This window comes from Sus scrofa, chromosome 8 (assembly GCF_000003025.6).
Source record: "Sus scrofa isolate TJ Tabasco breed Duroc chromosome 8, Sscrofa11.1, whole genome shotgun sequence".
Classification (NCBI taxonomy): domain Eukaryota; kingdom Metazoa; phylum Chordata; class Mammalia; order Artiodactyla; family Suidae; genus Sus; species Sus scrofa.
In genome coordinates, this window is record NC_010450.4 from 104,713,128 (window position 1) to 104,734,016 (window position 20,889).

At 38.3% G+C, this 20,889-nt stretch overlaps 2 protein-coding genes across 3 annotated transcripts in view; one reads left to right on the top strand and one right to left on the bottom strand.

Annotated features, from left to right (window-relative positions):
* Positions 1-20,889, top strand: part of SEC24D (SEC24 homolog D, COPII coat complex component) — a 444,678-nt gene that overhangs the window by 152,405 nt on the left and 271,384 nt on the right. The gene's annotated exons all lie outside the window — the stretch shown is intronic.
* The window catches only part of SYNPO2 (synaptopodin 2), a 166,590-nt gene that overhangs the window by 35,548 nt on the left and 110,153 nt on the right, over positions 1-20,889 (bottom strand). For both annotated transcript variants that reach the window (XM_021100699.1, XM_021100698.1), the window contains exons 2-3: positions 6,010-6,161; positions 1,430-2,229 (exon numbers count right to left, since the gene is read on the bottom strand). In XM_021100699.1, coding sequence (XP_020956358.1) covers positions 1,430-2,229; positions 6,010-6,161 — 952 coding nt within the window. The remainder of the gene's footprint in view (positions 1-1,429; positions 2,230-6,009; positions 6,162-20,889) is intronic.

The following is a 20,889-nucleotide window of genomic DNA, read 5'->3' on the forward strand; positions in this document are numbered from 1 at the left end:
CACCAGCTAATTATAATCACGTATTCAATGATAAAAGAACATGATTCACCAATAAGTTTAAATTCCTCAAAATAGTTAAATGGAAATTTCAGAAAAAAATGTAAATATGTTTTTGATTGAAAATTATTTCTTTCTGTCACCAGAAACAAGATTTAATGGTTAATTTTTTTAATAAAATAAAATCAGAATAGTTTTATAACAAAGTTACAAATATTCACTGCTAATCAAATTTTATTTAGAGACAGTAGTAAAAAGCATGGTCATCCCTAAAAGTAATTCCTTTTTTGAATAGTGTTATACAATTACTATTAAATTGACAGTCACAGTTGCACAGTTGTTGCTAACTTCACTGCCAACATGTGAAGTATGTGAGTGCTGCCTTAATACACTTGTTTAATATGCTATAAATGTGAAGATGCATACAGATGCTTAAAGTATAAGGAATGATTAATAGCACTTGCCAATTCAGCTACAAATGGTTATGCTAAAAATATGCTTTGAAAGGAATAACAATAGTTAGGAGACAATATTCTACTTTAAATAACTGAGTTTATGACTATTGTGTATCAGTCATTTACTCAAGTGCCTTTGACAGTCAGTTTTTACCTCCTCAAATAAAGTTCCAAATTTGTTTTTTAAAAGTACATGAAAGAAAATAACAAAAATCATAAAATCTAACTACTATTCTTATCATCATTCTCCTTTCTATAATCCCAGTCCTGGGTTAAACAAAACACCATAAAAAGCCTGAATTTAAAATATATTTTGTGTTGGGGGACATTTAAATGCCTCCACTTGGCCCTGGAGATTGACTTCTGTGTCTAGAAGGTAGATGAAACGATTTGCAGTCTAGTGAAGACACACAAAACGGAGAGGATCATGTAACTGCTTAGTATTCCACATGTCCTTGTCTATCAAACTCACTTCTGCAAGCATCATCATGCTGCACAATGATTTTTTTCAAAATGAGGATCTGCTTTTAATATCAGTGGTGGAGCCTGTATTTTAAAGACACCTCTGAGCAGCAGACTCAACAGTTTTGACGTTTAAACTCAGAATCCATATGACTTCAAATACTTTCAGATGTTGTTTTAACATGAAATATCTCAATATTCTGAGAAGTCAAAAAGGCACATTAACAGTATTTTCTTTAACAGTTCCTGTGTCTTTGGGAATAAAAGAAAGTGCATTAAAAACACGCAAATTTATTAAAGTTCAAACATTATTACTCCCAATTCAGAAATTAGCGTTTTCCATAATTTCACATTTGTTATTTTGTGTACTAACAATTTTTTTTAAAAAGCCAATGAAAGACATAAGAAAAATCTTAAAAAAAAAAAAAAAATCCATGCAGGCTAAGCAACAGCAAAATGCCCTAAGCTCCCAAGCCCCTTGCGACAGCCCAGCTGTGATCCCCAGGCAGACTTACGTGCGTGGCGTGCTCTGTGCTTGTGAGGTCTGCTGTGATCCCTTTCAGAGCGTGGATCTTCTCCCTGCTCTGTGCCTTCTGATGAGACTGCAAAGGATACCAGAGAAGGAGGTGCTTCTGACTGCCCTCCTTCCACTGGAGAATCCACACACCCCTTTCCTGCCTGAAGCCTGCACCCTTCCGTCTTCTGCCTGTCAGAGCAGTTGAAGATCACTTCCACTCGGGGCAGTTCCGAATCTCCTGCTTCACTACCTTGGATCACTCTCAACTCTTGGCCACTGGAGATCTGAATTATCTTGCTGGACCTCAGAGCAGAGTCCCCTTTCTCACTAGTGGGGACTGAATTTATGCGGACAGTCCCATCATGTTGTAAATTTAGATCTGGGTCAGGAGACTTAGATTTTTCAGCTCCCAGGAGAGCCACTACAGGGGCACTAGCGCCCTTGTGTCTCTCTTGTGAAAGGGATAGTTGTAGCTCAACCACAGTGCCTGCTCGCCCCACTTCTGCATTGTCCCTTAAGATACCCTCCTCTGGTAAGTGTTCACTTTCCAAGTCAGATGTGTGAGGAGCCAGGCTTGCTTCTTCTTTTATGCTCCCAGAAACTCCAGTACCACGTGCTTGGTCCTCAGCTAGGGGAGCTCCACTCTTGACTGGGGCGATGTAGTACTCTCTGCACTGGCTCTTTGTGGCTGGTCGAATCTGTAGGGTGGTACTTTCCACATACCCCTCATGGGTGAGATGTTCATGGTTTTTGTTTTCAGTTTCAGTAATCAAAGTCTCACTTATTCCACTGGATGGTCTGCACGCAGAAAAAAAGAGTCCAGACAGTTAAATCAGAGGGTGTTATACCTGCCAAAGAACTTCCTGACACTTTTATGATGTCTAATACATGATGCAATTAAAATATTTCCTCCTAAATGTCAACTGCAATATATTTAAAAACGGAACTTGGCAACATGTTTATATTACTATTTAAAGATCTTCCAAATAAATGTGTCTTTTAAAGCAAAGCAAATTAAATATGCTCACAAAAGGTTATAAAATCGAAATCCATCCTAAATTCAGCTCTAATTTTATTTTTAAAAGCACAGGTTATAGCCACATGGATGCCCTTCATCTATAATTATTGGGGTGGTTTCAAATAATTATGCTTTTTATAATATAGCACAGCATTTTAGGAGTTCTCATCGTGGCTCAGCAGTTAACAGACCCGACTGGTATCCATGAGGACTTGGGTTCGATCCCTGGCCTCACTGAGTGGGTTAAGGATACGGCGTTGCCATGAGCTGTGGTGTGGATTACAGACATGGCTCAAATCCTGCATTGCTGTGGCTGTGGAATAGGCTGGCAGCTACAGCTCCTATTCGACTCCTATCCTGGAAACCTCCATATGCCCCGGGTGGCATAAAAAAACCCTCTATATCTGTATCTGTATCTGTATCTGTATTTACATATCTACATATAGCACAGCATTTTAATGTCTTATTGACTAAGTTTAGGTCTGGATATTATAAATCCACATAAACATATTCAGCAGCTTCAGAGTAATATTAATATGCAGATAACTCAAGTAATCCTTTTAGAGGCTGTGCTTTCTTGAAAGGAATGAAATAGAAGCTGTTTTTTAAGCTCCAGTGAGCATGTGTTTTGTAATAAGTGGACCCCAGCCCAGTACTCTTGTGTAAAGAGAAATCCTTTCCATGCTGCAATGAATCATTGAGTCATGGAGTATTTATAATCTGAGATGTCTCCCCTTCTCTATTTGAACTTGTTTCTTGGACCATTTTCCTTATAGGATCTTCAAAGTCAAAGTGTTCCTTAATCTCTCAGCTAAGGAGCCCAGAGCTGTTCACCACAATCCTTTGATTTTGACCTTAACCATTCCCAGCTGGTTTTGCAAATTTGGATTTGCAAGAAGAAATATCAGTTAAGGGTTAAACAACTTCTTGCTAAAACTCTAATGTAAACTCTAACTGCTCTTAGAAGAGAAGCATCATCCACAGAACAGCTGTAGGAAACGCCTTCATTTCTTACATTTGTAAGTTTTTTTAAGAAGGAGCAGCATCTATGTCTATCTCAGCCCCTTTATTCCTCCTTCAAAATGTACTGTGACTAATGCATGATTGTCATTTGAAGGGACTGAGCCCCTACTTTTATTCTATTCAAGGGAATTTACCTTAGAATTTATGTAGCAGTAAAATTTAAGACTAATATTCAAAATAATTACTCTTCTATATGCTTTTGACTGCATTTAGCAAAATAAAAGTAAACAAAACACAATCAAATGAAATGCAGCTTTCTCTATGCAAGTAATCTATAAAGGTTGCTCCTAATACCAAAAAAAAAAAAAAAGTATAACATAGTATTTTAAAAACATGACAGCAAATTAGATTTTTCTTATATAGGAAATGATGAATATACTCTATGCAACTGAATTTGAGGGTATTAAAAGGCCAGAGAGTTTCAATTTAGGAAGGTCTTGAGATAGAAGTAGATTAAATCACTTTGGATTAGGTTAGCAATCAATTATGAAGCTGAGAGGAGAGTAGTTTGAATTCATTCCAGGCTTACAGAAGGTAATACAGGCAGTCGGGATGGGTCAGCTAAATGTTAACGAATTTATTGGTAACCAGAACAAAATGAATAGGTATACATGAATAAAAACCATAAAAGAACTAGAGGTGAAAGCTTTATGCCTTAAAACGCTCATTTCTACACAGTGCACATAGATACTCAGTTCCACAATTTATGTCATAATTTTATGTGTAAAAATGTAAAATCATTTAAATAAAATTCATAGTAATAGAGATCTAATGTTAAAGGAGGATTTTAAGACAGTCTGACCCAACCATCTCTGAGTCAGAGATAGTCCAGGAAACAATATTCGGATATCCTGATTGGTGATGATGGTGGTGGTGGTGATGATTACCTTTCGGCTGATTTTAATTTGAGATTTCATTTTGACTCTCATCCTTTATTTACTTATTTTGTCAAAATAAAAATACTTGAGAAAATAATAATACTCATTATTCCAGTTATTAAAAGTAGCGGAGAACTAGTCAATTTAAATCATCAAGAATTTTCCCAATGACAAAACAAGACTAGTCTACAAGTGTGTTCTAAAGAAACTGACCTCATTAAATCAACAAAAATACAAAAAGGGAATTAAATAAGAAAAGGGTTTTCTCACATTTTGGATGTGATTTAACCTTAACAAAGATGAAACTCTTCAAATACTTCAGAGATTTATGCATAATAATGGCCAACACTGTGACGACACTCGGCAGCATTCCTATTAGATCCCTTTCAAGAGCAAATGGCAGCTTTATAAATAAGTAGGATCCCAGGGACTTAAACATTGGGCTTGAAGGGTAAATATTTAGATGGGAGATTCTGAGACTAATGCTAAGTTTCTTCTATTTTCACCATATTTTGGCCAAAATGAGTTCAGATTTATACAGAAATGGAATGATATTGAGTAGGAATAATGCTGTGTGTAGTCTTTCTGCAGAGTTAAAGTAAAACCTGGAGATTATGAAATTCTGTGTGAAAAGCCCTCTCTTGTCTTTCTGAAGGCAGCTCCCTAGGAAGCCAGAGCTTTCTTGTGTGGATTCACTTAATGCCATGGTCAGGCCCTCACTTGCAAAGTTAGTATGGACTATAATACGATTTGCCCGTGGTAAGGATGTTGGTGCTATAGTTTTTTGTGATTACCCTCATTTTTTTTTATGTTTAAGGTTCACTTTTGCATTTTTAAGCAATTCGATGTGGAGGGTGGTATTTGAACACATCAAATTGACAAGCGATTTGCATTGATAGTCCAAAAACTGTATTCTAACCATTGGCTTTTGCTCATATCCAAATAGTGGGATTTTTGGCAAACAGAAAGTAGGTTGCTATTAAGGGTTTTTTTCCCTTCTCCTAGGCATCCTCTTTCTATTCAAATAAATATTATACAGTGTAACATTTTAACATTTAAACATTTTAAATTAATCTGTGAATCTAGGAATTATAATTTAGTTATCCTGACCTATCAAAAAATCTTGACCTAGCAGTATTAAATTACATTCAATATACTGAACTTCTTAAGGAAATAGTCTGAAATACTTAAGATTTTCAACAAGGTTCTTGAGAAAAAATCTTCAAGTTATTTCTCAACCAGAAAATTCAGTTAATTAGAATTGCCATTTTTTTTCTTTTCTTTTTTTTTTAAGGGCTGCACCTGTGGCATATGGAAGTTTCCAGGCTAAGGTAGAATCGGAGCCACAGCCACAGCAACACCAGATCTGAGCCACATTTGTGACTTACACCATGGCTTGAAGCAATGCTGCATCCTAAACCTACTGAGCAAGGTCAGGGATATTCATGGATACCAGTGGGATTTGTAACCCATTGAACCACAATGGGAACTCCTAGAATTGCCATTTTTCAAACACTATAGTTTTTGTTTAACTATACTGACCTTCTATAGCACACCCTCATTTCCCCATAAATAACCAAGTATGTGTGTAGTAGGAGCTATAATCATTCCTATAATCACTCCTTCAGGAGAAACTATATAGTCCAACAAATCTTTTACCTTTTGATGAGCATTTGGAGAGAGTCTGTTATGCTCTCCATGAGCTTGATGACTTCTGGGTAGGTGAGGTTTGCACAAGGGTTGCCATTGATAGAAACCACTTCATCCCCCTCACAGAGCCCAGATCCAGAGGCTTTGCTCTGGCTTCGGATCTAAGTGGAATGAAAAGGAGGCAACAGTTACAATTACATAACTTGTAAACAATGTTCCACTATCTCTGAGAAATTTTTATGTGGTAGAGGTAAATAGATCTGCAAACCAAAATTAGCTCCGATTTTTAATTCATCTGTTAACCTATAAGACCATCTTAAACACTTCTCAAACCTTTCACAGACAATTTATTATATGCCACAATGTCAACATTTAATTCATAGCATTCTTAGTAAACAGGAAAAAAGGAAAGTAAATCTATGGTAAAGGAACTAGAATAACAGAAATAAAGAACAATGTAGAATGGGGAAAGACAGATGTTTAAACTGATTATGCATTAAAAATAACTATTTCACACTGTGAAGTTTGATCCCATCAGAAAATGGCTTCTCCCATTAAAATAAATTGTAAAAGCCCTTGTCATTGCCACGGTGAGTAGAACACGCAGCTACAAAAAGGAGATGTAGGGCACAACAATCAGTTTAAGGAGAGAGCTATACAGCTCAATGAACTGATGAAAACCATGCCAGTACAATGGGGGGATCAGGAAGCAGGATATTAAGAGCTCTGTCAAAGGGAGAAATATCCTTGATCGAAACCAACTATTCAAGACTTGATAATAAGCAAACTTTAGCAAAAAAGAAAGAAGAAAAGATTATTTTGCAAAAAATAAGTAGAGCCCTGCTATCAGGATTGCATGGGATTTCAGCATAGATTGATGTGGAACAAGAACTAAATAAAAACCTAGAAGAAAACCTTCAGCTCCTGGAAGAAGAGAAATTCAGAGGAATAGAATAACAAGAGAGAATTCCCATCAGTCCTTAGTGAGGAATAACATTCAGTTATTCCTGGAGGTTTACATCTTGTGTATTTATATAATTATGGTAAAATGCTCTGCTGGTTATTCTCCTTCGGCCCTTCCAGTCCCTTTTCTTCCCTCCCTGGCACTGTTTTGTGGCAGTCGGGGGAGTGTCCTCTAGAGACTGCATTGCTGGGTGCCCTTGCATAATTGCTTAGTTGGATTGGTAAGCCCCAATAGGAGATCAAAAAGCAAGGAAAATGAGAGTTTAAGGAGATGTTCTCCCTCCTGGATCTGCTGTGCCACGGTTTGGCAATGGCTTTGTTCCTTGATCTAGATAGTCAGAGCTCCTGTCTGTCCTTCTACCATGCCTTAACTCTTGTTGAGTCCCAGTAACACCATCTCCTTACATCTTCAGGCTTAAGGGTAATAATCACTTCCTGCTCTTGATCTCTGGGTGTTTCATTATCATTTGTTGATTCATTTGAGCCTACTGTTAGTCCCTGAATTACATTATTTTTAATTACTCCTTTGAACATGTCACCTATTTCCTGCTGGAACCTTAAATGATAACTAGTGTGTTTAGATTTCATTTTATAATGTGAATTTAATAGTTCACAATAAATCATGTATCACAATCATATAGTCTCAAATTTAGGAATACTTTAGGATAATATTCTATATATTTTCTACCAAGGGGATCTCTCTCTCACTATAAAAATTAAGATTCTGAGTCCAGAGAGGTCAAAACCAGGTAAGCGACACTTCTTAAAGAATGTTTTCATAGCCAGGCTCATTTCTGATTAGATGAGAAATGTATTGTATTTCCATCGATTTCTAATAGCCAGCCATTAATTCTTGCTAAGATCTTTAATGATAATATGTTGATAGGTTTAAAGTTTATATCCACAAGTGCATTTACATTGTAAATGATAATCTTGAAGCAGAAGCATATCTTTAAGTGCCAAAGCAATGATGCTATTGAAATTTGAAGTGATTCAGTTAGTTTTGTTCTGGGAGGGTCTACCCTTTTATTGCCATAAATTAAAGTCCATAAAAGGCCTTCCCCTTTTCTGAAAAATCAATCTCATTCCTTTTGTTTTGAAAGAACACACTAATTTATTGCAAAAATTAAAAGAACAATATTTCCAAAGCTATAAGGAAGCAACAAAAGCACTGAGGAAGAGGATAGTCACGCAATTTTGAAAAATATCTGTTTATTGACTGCCAAATATGTTTATTTTGTCTTGCAGTAATTATTAAAATAAAGACTCATGAGCGAGTTGTTAATAAATCAAGGATAAGACAGTACTCAACAATGAACATTTAAGCGAAGGGTAGAGTTATTCACATTTTATTCTTTAGCATTTATTTAATTTTTTAAATAAAATAAGAATTAGGTGGATAATAACATTTTTGAAGCATAAAACTATTCATTCAATGGAGTCAGATGTACTAGAATACAAACAGAACACTCATCCTTTGGAGGACCAAAGAGGTTTCATGTTGATAAACAGTTGTGTTGTTTTACCCTAAACCTCCCACCTGAAGGCCCAATCTTGAAGCTGGGGTTTCATTTATCAGCAGTAAGTTGTGTGAGTTTTAAGCAGCTTCATGAGTTTGCAAAGCAAGATGAAAAATTGGTCCTTGGAAAATAAACTAATCCCCAACTTAACAGAGCTGTCTATCATCCAAACATGTGCTACTTGATGGGAAAAGTGCAGTTCATCATTATGCTTGTCAAGTGGAGCTTTTAGTGGTATCCAAATAAGCAAAGGCACTACGGTAGGAGCCATTAGCATTCCTTCAGAGTGTACATTCTGAGGTCAACATTTGGAATCAAATGCTATGATTGTGTTTAGCTGACCTTTTACATTTGTCTGAACAGCAGGAAATATTTTTCCCTCAAGAACCATGTTAAATATGGTGATACTTTCCTTGCCACAAGGGCTTTTCTGAAGGACTACTCTTTCTGTAGTTTTAATAGGACTAAACTAAACAAAGGCTGTATACCAGAGTCAATTATGCCCAAACATATCCCTTGCCATCACCAATTCACCAATATGGTTCTGTTCAGAGGTGTATTATGAAGTATAAACACTTGTCAGGGTGCAAAAATCTCTTTACCTTATTTTTTGTATAATTATGTATCTTTGTACTTTCTATAACTGTGCACTATTATGTGTCTGGGTAAAAATTCTATCCCCTGAAAACACTCTTATTTGTTAAAATGAAATATATTATCAGAAATAAGAGTAAGTTTGGATGTAAAAATCATTAGTATTCATAATGCTGAATAGCTATCAGCAAAATTATTAGCAATCTTCTCCTTAGGCCATTAGTCCTAGATTCATAAAATATAAGTACTAGTGCAAAAGAACACCAATTCAGATAAAAGACATGGGTTTCAACTGTGTTGTTCCAGTGCTTACTAGCTGTCAGGACTTAGATGAGTTATATTATCTCCTTAAACTCTAGGGGTTTTTTTGTTTGTTTTGTTTTTTAATGGCTGTACCTGTGGCATGTGGAAGTTCCCTGACCAGGGATCGAAACTATGCCACCACAGGGAAAATGCTGGATCCTTAACCCACTGTGCCACAGCAGGAACTCCAACTTTAGTTTTCTAAAGTGTAAAATAGAACTGATAAATTTGATCTCTCTAGGTGGTTAATAAGGATTAGAAATAATATGTGTTAAGTTCCATGATGCACAATTCATAGAGATACTCATGAAGAGACTAGTGAATAAGAATGCATTGACTTGCTACACACACACAGACACACAAAAGGAACATGCTAAGTATAAAAGAAAAGCTATAAAATCTTAGTACTCTGTCTATAAGATATTTGAAAAATATCTGGATTTATTTTCAGTTTTTATCCACATTTGTGGCACTACCTACCTCATCATACTCTAAGATAAACAACGTTTTATATGTCTTTTCCTCATTACACATTTCATAACTGAAAGATGGAAGAAGACAAGCCTATTTATTAGGTTTCTCAGCAGAAGTAATAACACAATTGTTTAAATATTTAGCAGCTTTTTTCCTTTTTTTTTTTCTTCTTTTTTTGTCTTTTTGCCTTTTCTAGGGCCGCTCCTGAGGCATATGGAGGTTCCCAGGCTAGGTGTCTAATCGGAGCTGTAGCGGCCAGCCTACACCACAGCTACAGCAACGCAGGATCCGAGCCTCATCTGCAACCTACACCACAGCTCACAGCAATGCCGGATCCTTAACCCATTGAGCAAGGCCAGGGATCGAACCTGCAACCTCATGGTTCCTGGTCGGATTCACTGACCACTGAGCCACGACGGTAACTCCTTTTTTTTTTTTTTTTTTTTAAATGGCCACACCTGCAGCACATGGAAATTCCTGGGCCAAAGTTTGGATGAGAGTTGCAGCTGGAGCCTAAGTGACAGCCATAGCAACACTGGATCTGGGCCTCATCTGTGACCTATGCCACAGCTTGTGGCAATGCTAAATATTTAACCTACTAGGTGAGGCCAGGGATTGAATTTGCATTGTCACAGAGAAAACATCAGGTCCTTAATCCACTGAGCCACAACAAGAATTCCGTTAGTGGTTTGTTTTTATTGAGCACTTACTATACTTGTACCTTTTATATCCTTATATCATTTATCTCTATAAAACCTTAATGAGAAGTATGAATGTACTTCCACTTTATGTGTTCAGATGAACTATCATTACCTTCATTCTTATGCTTAGGAAAACAGAGACTCAGAAAACGTAGGTACTTTGCCTAAAATTACACAGCTAGGACCAGAATTTGAATCCTATATTTTTCTTTTTAGGCCACACGCACATCATGCAGAAGTTCCCAAGCCAGGGATCAAATCCACACCACAGCTGCAACAATGCCAGATCCTTAATTGCTAGGCCACCAGGGAACTCCCAGAGCTTGTGATTTTAACCACTACATACGTTGCTTCCCTAGTCAATAGTTTAAATTCTCTACCATGAATCCTCGAGTGAAGAGAGAGGGGAGTAGTGTAATAATAATTGATACATGGTAAGTAAAGTCAGGGAGGAAACGGAAGAAACTAAGCAGAGGGGACAAAAACTTACCTGGTTGGTCCAGAAAGCAGGGTTGGAAAAGACAGATTTTATTTATTTATTTATTTATTTATTTATTTATTTATTTTTTGCTATTTCTTTGGGCCGCTCCCGCGGCATATGGAGGTTCCCAGGCTAGGGGTCGAATCGGAGCTGTAGCCACCGGCCTACGCCAGAGCCACAGCAATGCGGGATCCGAGCCGCGTCTGCAACCTACACCCCAGCTCACGGCAACGCCGGATCGTTAACCCACTGAGCAAGGGCAGGGACCGAAGCCGCAACCTCATGGTTCCTAGTCAGATTCGTTAACCACTACGCCAGGACGGGAACTCCAGATTTTATTTTGTTTTCCTTTTTCTTCTTCCTCTTTATTATTTTAAGAGTTATATATTAAAAAAATTTTAAGGCGTTCCCGTTGTGGCTCAGCAGGCTAACAGGCCCAACATTGTCTCTGTGATAATGCAGGTTCAGTTCCTGGCCTTGCTCAATGGGTTAAGGATCTAGTATTGCCACAAACTGTGGTGTAGGTTGCAGATGCAGTTCAGATTTGGTGTTGCTACAGCTGTGGTATAGGCCCTAGCTGCAGCTCCAATTTGACCCTTAGCATGGAAACTTCCATATGCCACAGGTGGGCCCTAAAAAGGAAAAAAAAAAAAAACCAACTTTAAGATTGGAAAATAGTATTATGACCCAATATATTACAAATTGAAAACTGAATAAAACCGTCTTTTGCAAATTGTGATTTGATAACAACAAACCTATGTGAGCATGTGACGTAATTTCTTTTCTTTGGAAACATTCTCTTAGAGACCTCATTCCACACCTGATGCATTTATCAGATGAGTGAGTTTCTATCCATAAATACTGAATTCCCTTTCAGTACCTCTCAATTTAATCAGACCACACAACTAACATTGCTATTATTAGTAATGTAAATGTTTACCAAATACAATGTTCTGTTGCTTATAGCCTCTTGATCCATGTCAGGAAAGATTTATTTTACTATAACTAAGTGAAAATGTAAAGGTAAGGCCTCTTTAGGAAATTTAACAACATCATTTTAATTTCATAGACTAAATCTGAGAAGAGTGTTAGACATCTCATTTACTTTTATGATAAATAATTCTCTGGTAAAATGAAAAATGCTCCTTTTCTATTAACTTATTACTGCTTCATTTCTAAATCTTCCAGAACTGACTAGAAAGCAAGTATCAGATTTGAGTGCTCATAGAATCTTGCACTATTTTGTGATGTGTATATGACATGTCAATCATGTCAGATTCCTGTTAGTGAAATTAAGTCTGGTCCCATGGGCTGCATTTTTGCATGCAATTCACTGATAGGTCTTCTTGAAAGATACCCAGATTAAGTGATGGGACCAAGACAATCTTCCCTTTAAATCCTATTGCTATGTATGTTAAAATACATGAAAAAGAAAGAGAAAATTAGTATAAAATAGCCTGTCCCGTGTAGGGCTATTCATAATTCACAAGATAATATCTTGGGACCTGGGGATAACTAAGGATGAGAGACATGATCTCAGTACACAGGTAAAAAGATTTTTATGGAAATTGGAAAGTAGTCTTGATCTAGTAGCTCTTTCTGAAACCCCAGTCCTTCCTTAATTTCCTATCTCATGCCTTTGTAAAACATCCCTCATACTTCTGAGACAAGATTTAACAAGCATTCGCTCACTTCATCTGGCTCTTAAACCAAAGACAGATGAATCTATATTTCTTTAGCTGTCTAGAAAAATAGAATAGTCACTGGAAGATGCAGCAAGAGCAATGATGATGGTTAAAGTTTTAGAAATAAGTAAATAACCCTACATTTAGTAAGTTTGCTTTCCAGATTCTGAACTTCATCTTCAGTCCTTGATATAGTTTCCTAGTACCAAACTGAGTTCACAAGTTGTTGGGAATTCATGTTTATGCTGGAACAATATTTTTGGAGATCAATAGCAAACTGCAACATAACCACTTCAGGATGACAAAGCAAAAGAAAACAAGGACCAGAACACAACGCTATAAGAATAAAAATAACCCAAGGAAAATCTCAGTGGTAGGAAGCAAAAGGCATCTTGGAATTTAGTACAGAAATTCGTATAGCAAAGAGGAAAAAATACTTGAGGAAATACCTAGACTATGGGATAAATAAATATAACTAGAAACTGAGTAAATCAAAAGTCAGTGGAGAAGACTGTGGCAAATAGTTGAATGGATTGCTCGACTTTTGTCCCCAACCCCTCTGAATGTGCCTAGTGCACAACAGAGGCTGAGATAATAAAGTAACATTTCCCAGACTCTCTTTGAACTACGTTTCTGGGTGTGATCTAATTTCGACAAGCAAGTATACTTGCAAGAAACTTGGACTTGAAATTGAATTAAGCCAAGAGAAGCATTAGACTGAGGCATCCATCTTGCTGGTGCGGATCTGGAAGATAATTTTACTCTGGATACAGCAGTTCTACTGGCGGCTTGTTTGTGTTGGTTTGTTAGTTTGTTTGTTTGTTTGTCTTTTGCCTTTTTAGGGCCACACTCTCAGCATATGAAGGTTCCCAGGCTAGGGGTTGTTATCAGCGCTTCAGCTGCTGGCCTACACCACAGTCACAGCAACGCCAGATCCAAGCCACGTCTGCGACCTATACCACAGCTCACGGCAACACGGGATCCTTAACCCACTATGCGAGGCCCAGAATTGAACCCACTTCCTCATGGATAGGTTAACTCAGGCTGGTTAACCAGCAAGCCATGATGGGAACTCTTCCCCCCCCCCCCACTGGCTGCTTCTTAATCCCAGATCACAGCTAAGGTGTGTAACTCTAGACCCAGTGCTGGGCCAGCCCAATAGCTTCTTGACTCCTTAGCTTCCTGATTGTGGCAAAAGTTGCCAATCCCTTGGGTAGCCATTTCTGCAGTGTTGTTTGAAGTAATTTCTGGAGGCCCTGCCTAATGCCTGCCTTTCCAGATCTTTCAACAGTTCTATAAGTACTTCTTACATTCCTTTTCTCACTAAAATAACTAGAGAGGCTTCTATTTTCTACGAATGAACCCTGTACTGATACAGAATGATAGGACTAAGGGCAAAAAATGACAAGAGGTAAAAGAACAACTATTTCTCAAATATAGAAGAGGAAAAAAAATGGACAGAGATACTTATATTTCAAGACAGGAGAGACAATGCAGGAACTTACACCAGATAAATTATATGAGGTCACCATCTGCTAAGAATAAAGGAGGAAAGGCGAAGGGGACTAAAACTTGAGGAGTATGAAGGGAGTTCAGAAAAACCACTGTAGAGTACCTACTAGGAACTTGATATGAAAGAAATAAAAGCTTTGTGAAGAACTTGGACTAAAGTAAAATGATTATCAATATGCATTCCGGTCCAGACAAATGTTCTAAATGGAGAGTAGATAATTGCTAAAATGAAGTGAGGCTTTTCTCCTTTAAAACCCTGTTAAGTGTATAAAGAACTGACTAAGAAATTCAATTGTACAAATTGTCTAAATAGCGAAAATAATTTTTTTTCGGTCTTTTTAGGGCTGCATATGTAGCGTACAAAGGTTCCCAGGCTACAGGTCGAATTGGAGCTGCAGCTGCTGGCCTACACCACAGCCACAGAAACACAGGATCTGAGCTGCAACTGTGACCTACACCACAGCTCAAAGCAACACTGGATCCTTAACCTACTGAGCAAGGCCAGTGATGGAACCCTCATCCTCACGGATACTAGTAGGGTTCATTACTGCTGAACCACAATAGGAACTCCTAAATAGTGAAAATAGTTCTTTTTTTTTTTTTTTTTTTTTTTTTTTTGGTCTTTTGTCTTTTCAGGGCTGTACCCTCAGCACATGGAGGTTCCCAGGCTAGGGATTGAATCAGAGCTGTGGCGGCCAGCCTATACCACAGCCACAGCAATGCCAGATCTGCAACCTACAATGAAGCCCATGGCAACACTGGATCCTTAACCCACTAAGCGAGGACAGGACTTGAACCTGCATCCTCATGGATGCTAGTCAGATTCGTTTCTGCTGAGCCACAACGGAAGCTCCTGAAATGATTCTTAAATTGTATATTCAAGTCAGGTCATGGGTGCAAGGACAAGGAGACACTAGGATCTTTTGATTATTCTATATTCCGTTCCTCAATTCAAGCTCAATAATCTGTTCTCATGTTGAGTTTTGAAGACTAGGAACTTTTCTGCCCTGGTCACCAATAAATGTCTAGATACTGGGCAAAAAGTTTTCCCTTTGGATGATTGTCTTTATCCTTAGGGACCAAGTCACCATAAAAGTAAAAAGCATTCCTGGTAGCAACTTTGGAAAGATTCCCAGAGTAAATAACTCTCTTTGACAGGAATGAGGGGCCTAATCCATGGGCTACATACTTAGGAATCTGCATACCAATGTGATTCAACAAGCAGAAATAATGCTGCAGTATAACCGTTATGAGCTGTTATAAAGCAGCCACCATGATGCAGGAAAACGAACAAGTACAAATATGGAATGGTATTCTCTGTTCTTCTTTCCTTCCTAAGAATGTAAACATCCCAGCTCTTTCAGAAAAACACTGATGGACCAGAGCCCATGTAGGCATGTCCCTGTCTGCTCTTTTGTTGGATTAAATTGTGAAAGATTACACAAAGGCTTTGAACTATAGACAGATTCTTTTTGTAAATATTTACACAGAAAGTGAAAAAAACTTTTTAAAGACCCCATTTAAAAAGTACATGTAAAACCTAAAAGATTAGATAAATAAGTAGTATAATCAGGATGACTCAGAGAAGAGAGCAGAACTAGAACTCACTATTTGGGTTTCTCAAATCTCTGTTTATATTTATTAACTGTATACCCAACTATTAACTAAATGATTATTATGCTGCAATATTTTATCTATTAAGAATTTAGTTATCTAAAAAACCCATAAGCTCAACAGTCTTTTGAGTGGTCAAAGTACAATAAAAAATAAAGTTCACTAAAACCTTATGTACATCACTGTTTAAGTGTCTGGGATCCTTTTTCAGTCTATTTTCTCAATTTTTTGTTGTTGTTCAGGGCTGCACCCATAGCATATGGAAGTTCCCAGCCAGGCTAGGGGTGGATTCAGAGCTGTAGCCACTGGCCTACACCACAGCCACAGCAACGTGGGATCTGAGCCTCATCTGTGACCCACACCACAGCTCATGGCAACGCCAGATCCTTAACCCACTGAGCAAGTCCAGGGATCGAACCCGCATCCTCATGGATGCTAGTCAGATTCATTTCTGCTGAACCATGACGGGAACTCCCTATTTGCTCAATTTTATACAATTCTAATAAGCTTTTTAATTTGGCTTACAGAAAATTAGAAATGGAGAGACAAACACATACCCTGTGTAAAAAAGATGTTACAGTAGCAGTTAATACATCAACCAATACACCGGGAATAAAAGTCAACATTTAAAAATACATGAAAATCTGGAGTTCCCGTTGTGGCGAAGTGGTTAATGAATCCGACTAGGAACCATGAGGTTGCGGGTTCGGTCCCTGCCCTTGCTCAGTGGGTTAAGGATCTGGCGTTGCCGTGAGCTGTGGTGTAGGTTGCAGACGCGACTCGGATCCCGCCTTGCTGTGGCTCTGACGTAGGCCGGCAGCTACAGCTCCGATTTGACGATTTGACCCCTAGCCTAGGAACTTCCATATGCCGAGGGAGCGGCCCTAGAAATGGCAAAAAGACAAAAACAAACAAACAACAACAAAAAAAAACCATGAAAATCTTTTTAAAAATAAAATTAAAAAAGACTCAGGGGAGTTCCTGTCGTGGCACAGTGGTAACGAATCCGACTAGGAACCATGAGATTTGTGTGCTTGATCCCTGGCCTTGCTCAGTGGGTTAAGGATCCGGTGTTGCCATGAGCTATTGTGTAGGTTGCAGACGCGGCTCAGATCCCGCCTTGCTGTGGCTCTGGCGTAGCCCGGCAGCAACAGCTCCAATTAGACCCCCTAGCCTGGGAACCTCCATATGCCCTTGACGCAGCTCTGAAAAAAAAGAAAAAAAAAAAAAAGACTCAGGATACTATGGTCATTTAATAAAAGTGTAGAAAACTCTCACATGCTCCATGGAACTTAGTGCCTCTAATGTATTTGAGTAAAATACTGGGTATTAATAGTAATAATGATCTTAAGACATTTAAAATATTTAAATCATCTTAGCTGACTGATTAAATGCAGGAAAATGTGACATCTTTTAGAAAGAGTAGCATTCCAAAAAGCTAAAGTGAAGTTTTTCTATTTAAAGGCAGAACTAGATCTGAAGCATTGGCATATAAATAAAGAAAGGGGACTAGATTAGCATTCATAATCTGAAGTTCTTTTTATTTTTTACTTTTTAAGGGCCGCACCCGAGGCATAAGGAGGTTCTCAGGCTAGGAGTCAAATTGGAGCTATAGCTGCTGGCCTACACCATAGCCATGGCAATACCAGATCTGAGTCATATCTGCGACCTACACCATAGGTCATAGCAATGCCAGATTCTTAACCGACTGAGCGAGGCCCGGGATTGAACCCACAACCTCGTGGTTCCTAGTTGGATTCCTTTCCCCTGCTCCATGACAGGAACTCCCATAATCTGAAGTTCTAAACACTTTCTTGTATTTTTACTAAAATTGTTTCATTTTAGACACTGGATATATCTCATGTACCAAGATAATGAATCTAAAAAAAAAAAAAAAAAGAAAGAAAATGAATCAGCTTTTCCATGTATCTAGACATGCTGGTGCAGGGGCCAGGAGTGTTAATCAGGGAGTATGCCCTTTCAGGGAAGGCCGATTTAAGTGATCTCCTCCAAGTTTTAGTTAACTGGAACTTCATTTAGTCAATCATTAGTATATAAGAGTGTGTGACCTAAAGCAGCAATTTGCAAATGTTTCAGTCTTAGGGCCCAATTACTCTCTCAAAAATAATTGAGGGGTTAAAAACCATTTTGTTCTTGTAGGTTCTGTCTACTGGTACTTACCATGTTAAAAATAAAAAGTAAGAGGAATTCCCTTGTGGAGCAGCAGGTTAAGGACCCAGCATTGTCACTGCCGTGGCTTGGTTTGCTTCTGTGGCAAGAGATTGATCCCTGGCCTGGAAACTTCCACATTTTTGGCACAGCCAAAAAAATAAATAAAATAAAATAAATAAAAGTAAAAATTAAGATAGTTAAACTTTTTTATTTATTAATTAATTTTAAAATAAAGTAACAAATATATTTTATGAAAAACAACCATGTTTTCTAACACTTAGATAATTTGATGAAAATAGCGACATGGTTTTCCATTGCTATAAATTTCATTAATGTCTAAGCTTAATAGCAATCATGCAAAACATAATGCTTTGTTATATTAAAATCCATTCATCTATTTTGCATTTTGTATGGATCTTTAACAGGTGCATGATTCTGTTACATCACACACTGGTCATTTAGAAAATACTGATTCACTGAGTTACGTAGATCGTCCAAATGTTGATATATTTCATCATATAATATACAAAATCACATTCCTTAATATCATCAACGATCTCATTGGAGAAGTCTTTTAAGTATTTGGAACCTATCACATACATGATAGCAGGTGCAACTTTCTAATTTTCCCTTGAAAGCTCAGATACTGTCAGTTGTTTTCCTTAAAGTGACAGGCTCACATTGCTCACTTTCTAGATATGTGTTGAATACGCAGGTCTAAATAACCATATTTTGTCTGTCAGTCATTCTTTAAAATAAAAATGATGTACCATGAAAAAAATCCCTAGTTGGGCTTTTTAAAAAATTAAAAAAACTATACAAGTGCTTCCTCAAAACAAAGTGTTTTACATGTGTTTTCATTTTGTCACACAGAGTATTAAAAAGATATATGCTGAAGATTTAATAAAATGCAAACGTTTACTGCTTCATTAAGAACATCCTTACATGAAGCTGGCATCTTGTTTCTTAAGTCAAATAGTGACAGGAATACACCTCCTAGTACAGATAGGTGTCATTGCTAAGGTGTCATCCACTTTTGCTTTCATATCATCAGTGCAAATGTCAACACAGTGAAAAAGACAAACAGTGTTTTAATACCATTATGAAAATCATTTTGACCTCATGGATCCCCTGAAAGCATCTCACAGACCCCTAGAGATCTGCAGACCACACTTTGAAAACTGCTCATCTAAAGGGACAGGGATATAGTGATACTCATCCTTGGCCTCTTGGGCGTCAGAGTTTGGGAAGAGGAAATTCCATCAAAGGCAATGCAGGGGCTGGAGTTCCCACGGTGGCGCAGCGGACTAGGAACCATGAGGTTGCAGGTTCGATCCCTGGCCTCGCTCCGTGGGTTAAGGATCCGGTGTTGCCGTGAGCTGTGGTGTAGGTCACAGACAAGGCTCAGATCTGGCGTTGCTGTGCTTCTCGTAGGCTGGCAGCAACAGCTCCGATTAGACCCCTAGCCTGGGAACCTCCATATGCTGTCGGTGTGGCCCTAAAAAGACAAAAAAAAAAAAAAAAAAAAAAGGCAATACAGAGGCCAACAGAATAAGGTCAAGCCCAGAGAAGAAAGGCTGACAGAAGCCAAGAAGGGATGCCTTTTAAGAGCCATGTGGTGAGAGAGCATGCCCGAAACCAGCCATGAATTATGACAAAAGATCACTCTGGTGATCTGGGGAAATGGAGAAGCAAGCAGTTTAAGCCCAGATTCCAAGTCTGTTTGTAGAGAGGAGGACAAAGGGGAGAGAGAGGAAAATGTTCACTGGGATGGAGTGTCAAAGGTGCTTTGAAAGTAGCCTCCATTCAGTTTCCAGACTACTGGCTAGTTGAAATTCATTGAGAGCTGAAACTGCACCACAAAGATCTTTGTACCTTTTACAACCTGATGTATGTCTTGCACACACAGGCATGCAGTAAATGTGCTAAATAAATGTTAAAATGAGTAAACTGAATTTTACCCAAAAGTTTGTCCCAGCTTCCCTCAGCGGTGGGCCAATAGTTTCTCCCAAGCCAACTAATTTCTATTTATTCTTTCTTTGTAGTCTCTTTTAAATTTGAGATGACTACAAAAGTATCATGTGGTAAGTGAGAAATTCTCAATGTATTTGTGGAAAAGAATTGTCCTACTGAACAGTGGAAATCAGAGGTAACTGAGTTTTCCCCAGCATAAGGTTTGGCCACACCATGACTCAATAAGCAGTCCTGCAGCTGCTCCTGCCAGTCACTCCATTTCGCCATCATTCCCCTGGCCCCACGAGAGGTAAGGTCAAAAAGGCAACCAGTAAAACATAAAACTTTACTAAATGTAGGTTTCATTGCAGTTTACGGAGATAAGCACATGAGCAGAAGCAGTGTGAAGCACTGGAGCTGAGGCACTACCACAGGTGCTGTCAGGGTTCCTAGGTGCTCTGCCTGCCTTGGGAGTCCCATATGAGCTGAGCTGGGCTGTGAGAGTGGATTTAAAATCCTGTACTTCAGGAAGGGAAATCAGGGTCATGGCAAGTGCCCTCTTGTGTCCATGCAAGTATTCTGTTGATGCATTTTAAAACCAGTCATGCTCCCTGCTGGGATTGACCAATACTTCTCCTATTTATTTCTGATTGAAGAGAGCCTACATGAATGTTAACACCTTGCCAAAAACTTCTGGCTCAGAGGCAGCCAAGGAGAGCCTTGCAGAGAGGCAGGCAAGAACCCTCAGCTACTCTCTCACTTCACCTAGCCAGAGGTCTATGTTGAATTGACAAAGGAAATGGACTTGGAGCTTGAGGCTGTGCTTATGTCATCTTATTTATTTAGCTAAGTAGTTATCCTACATATTCACTGATTGTCTTTCATGTGACGGAGGAGTTCAGAGGTCTGAAGTGCAA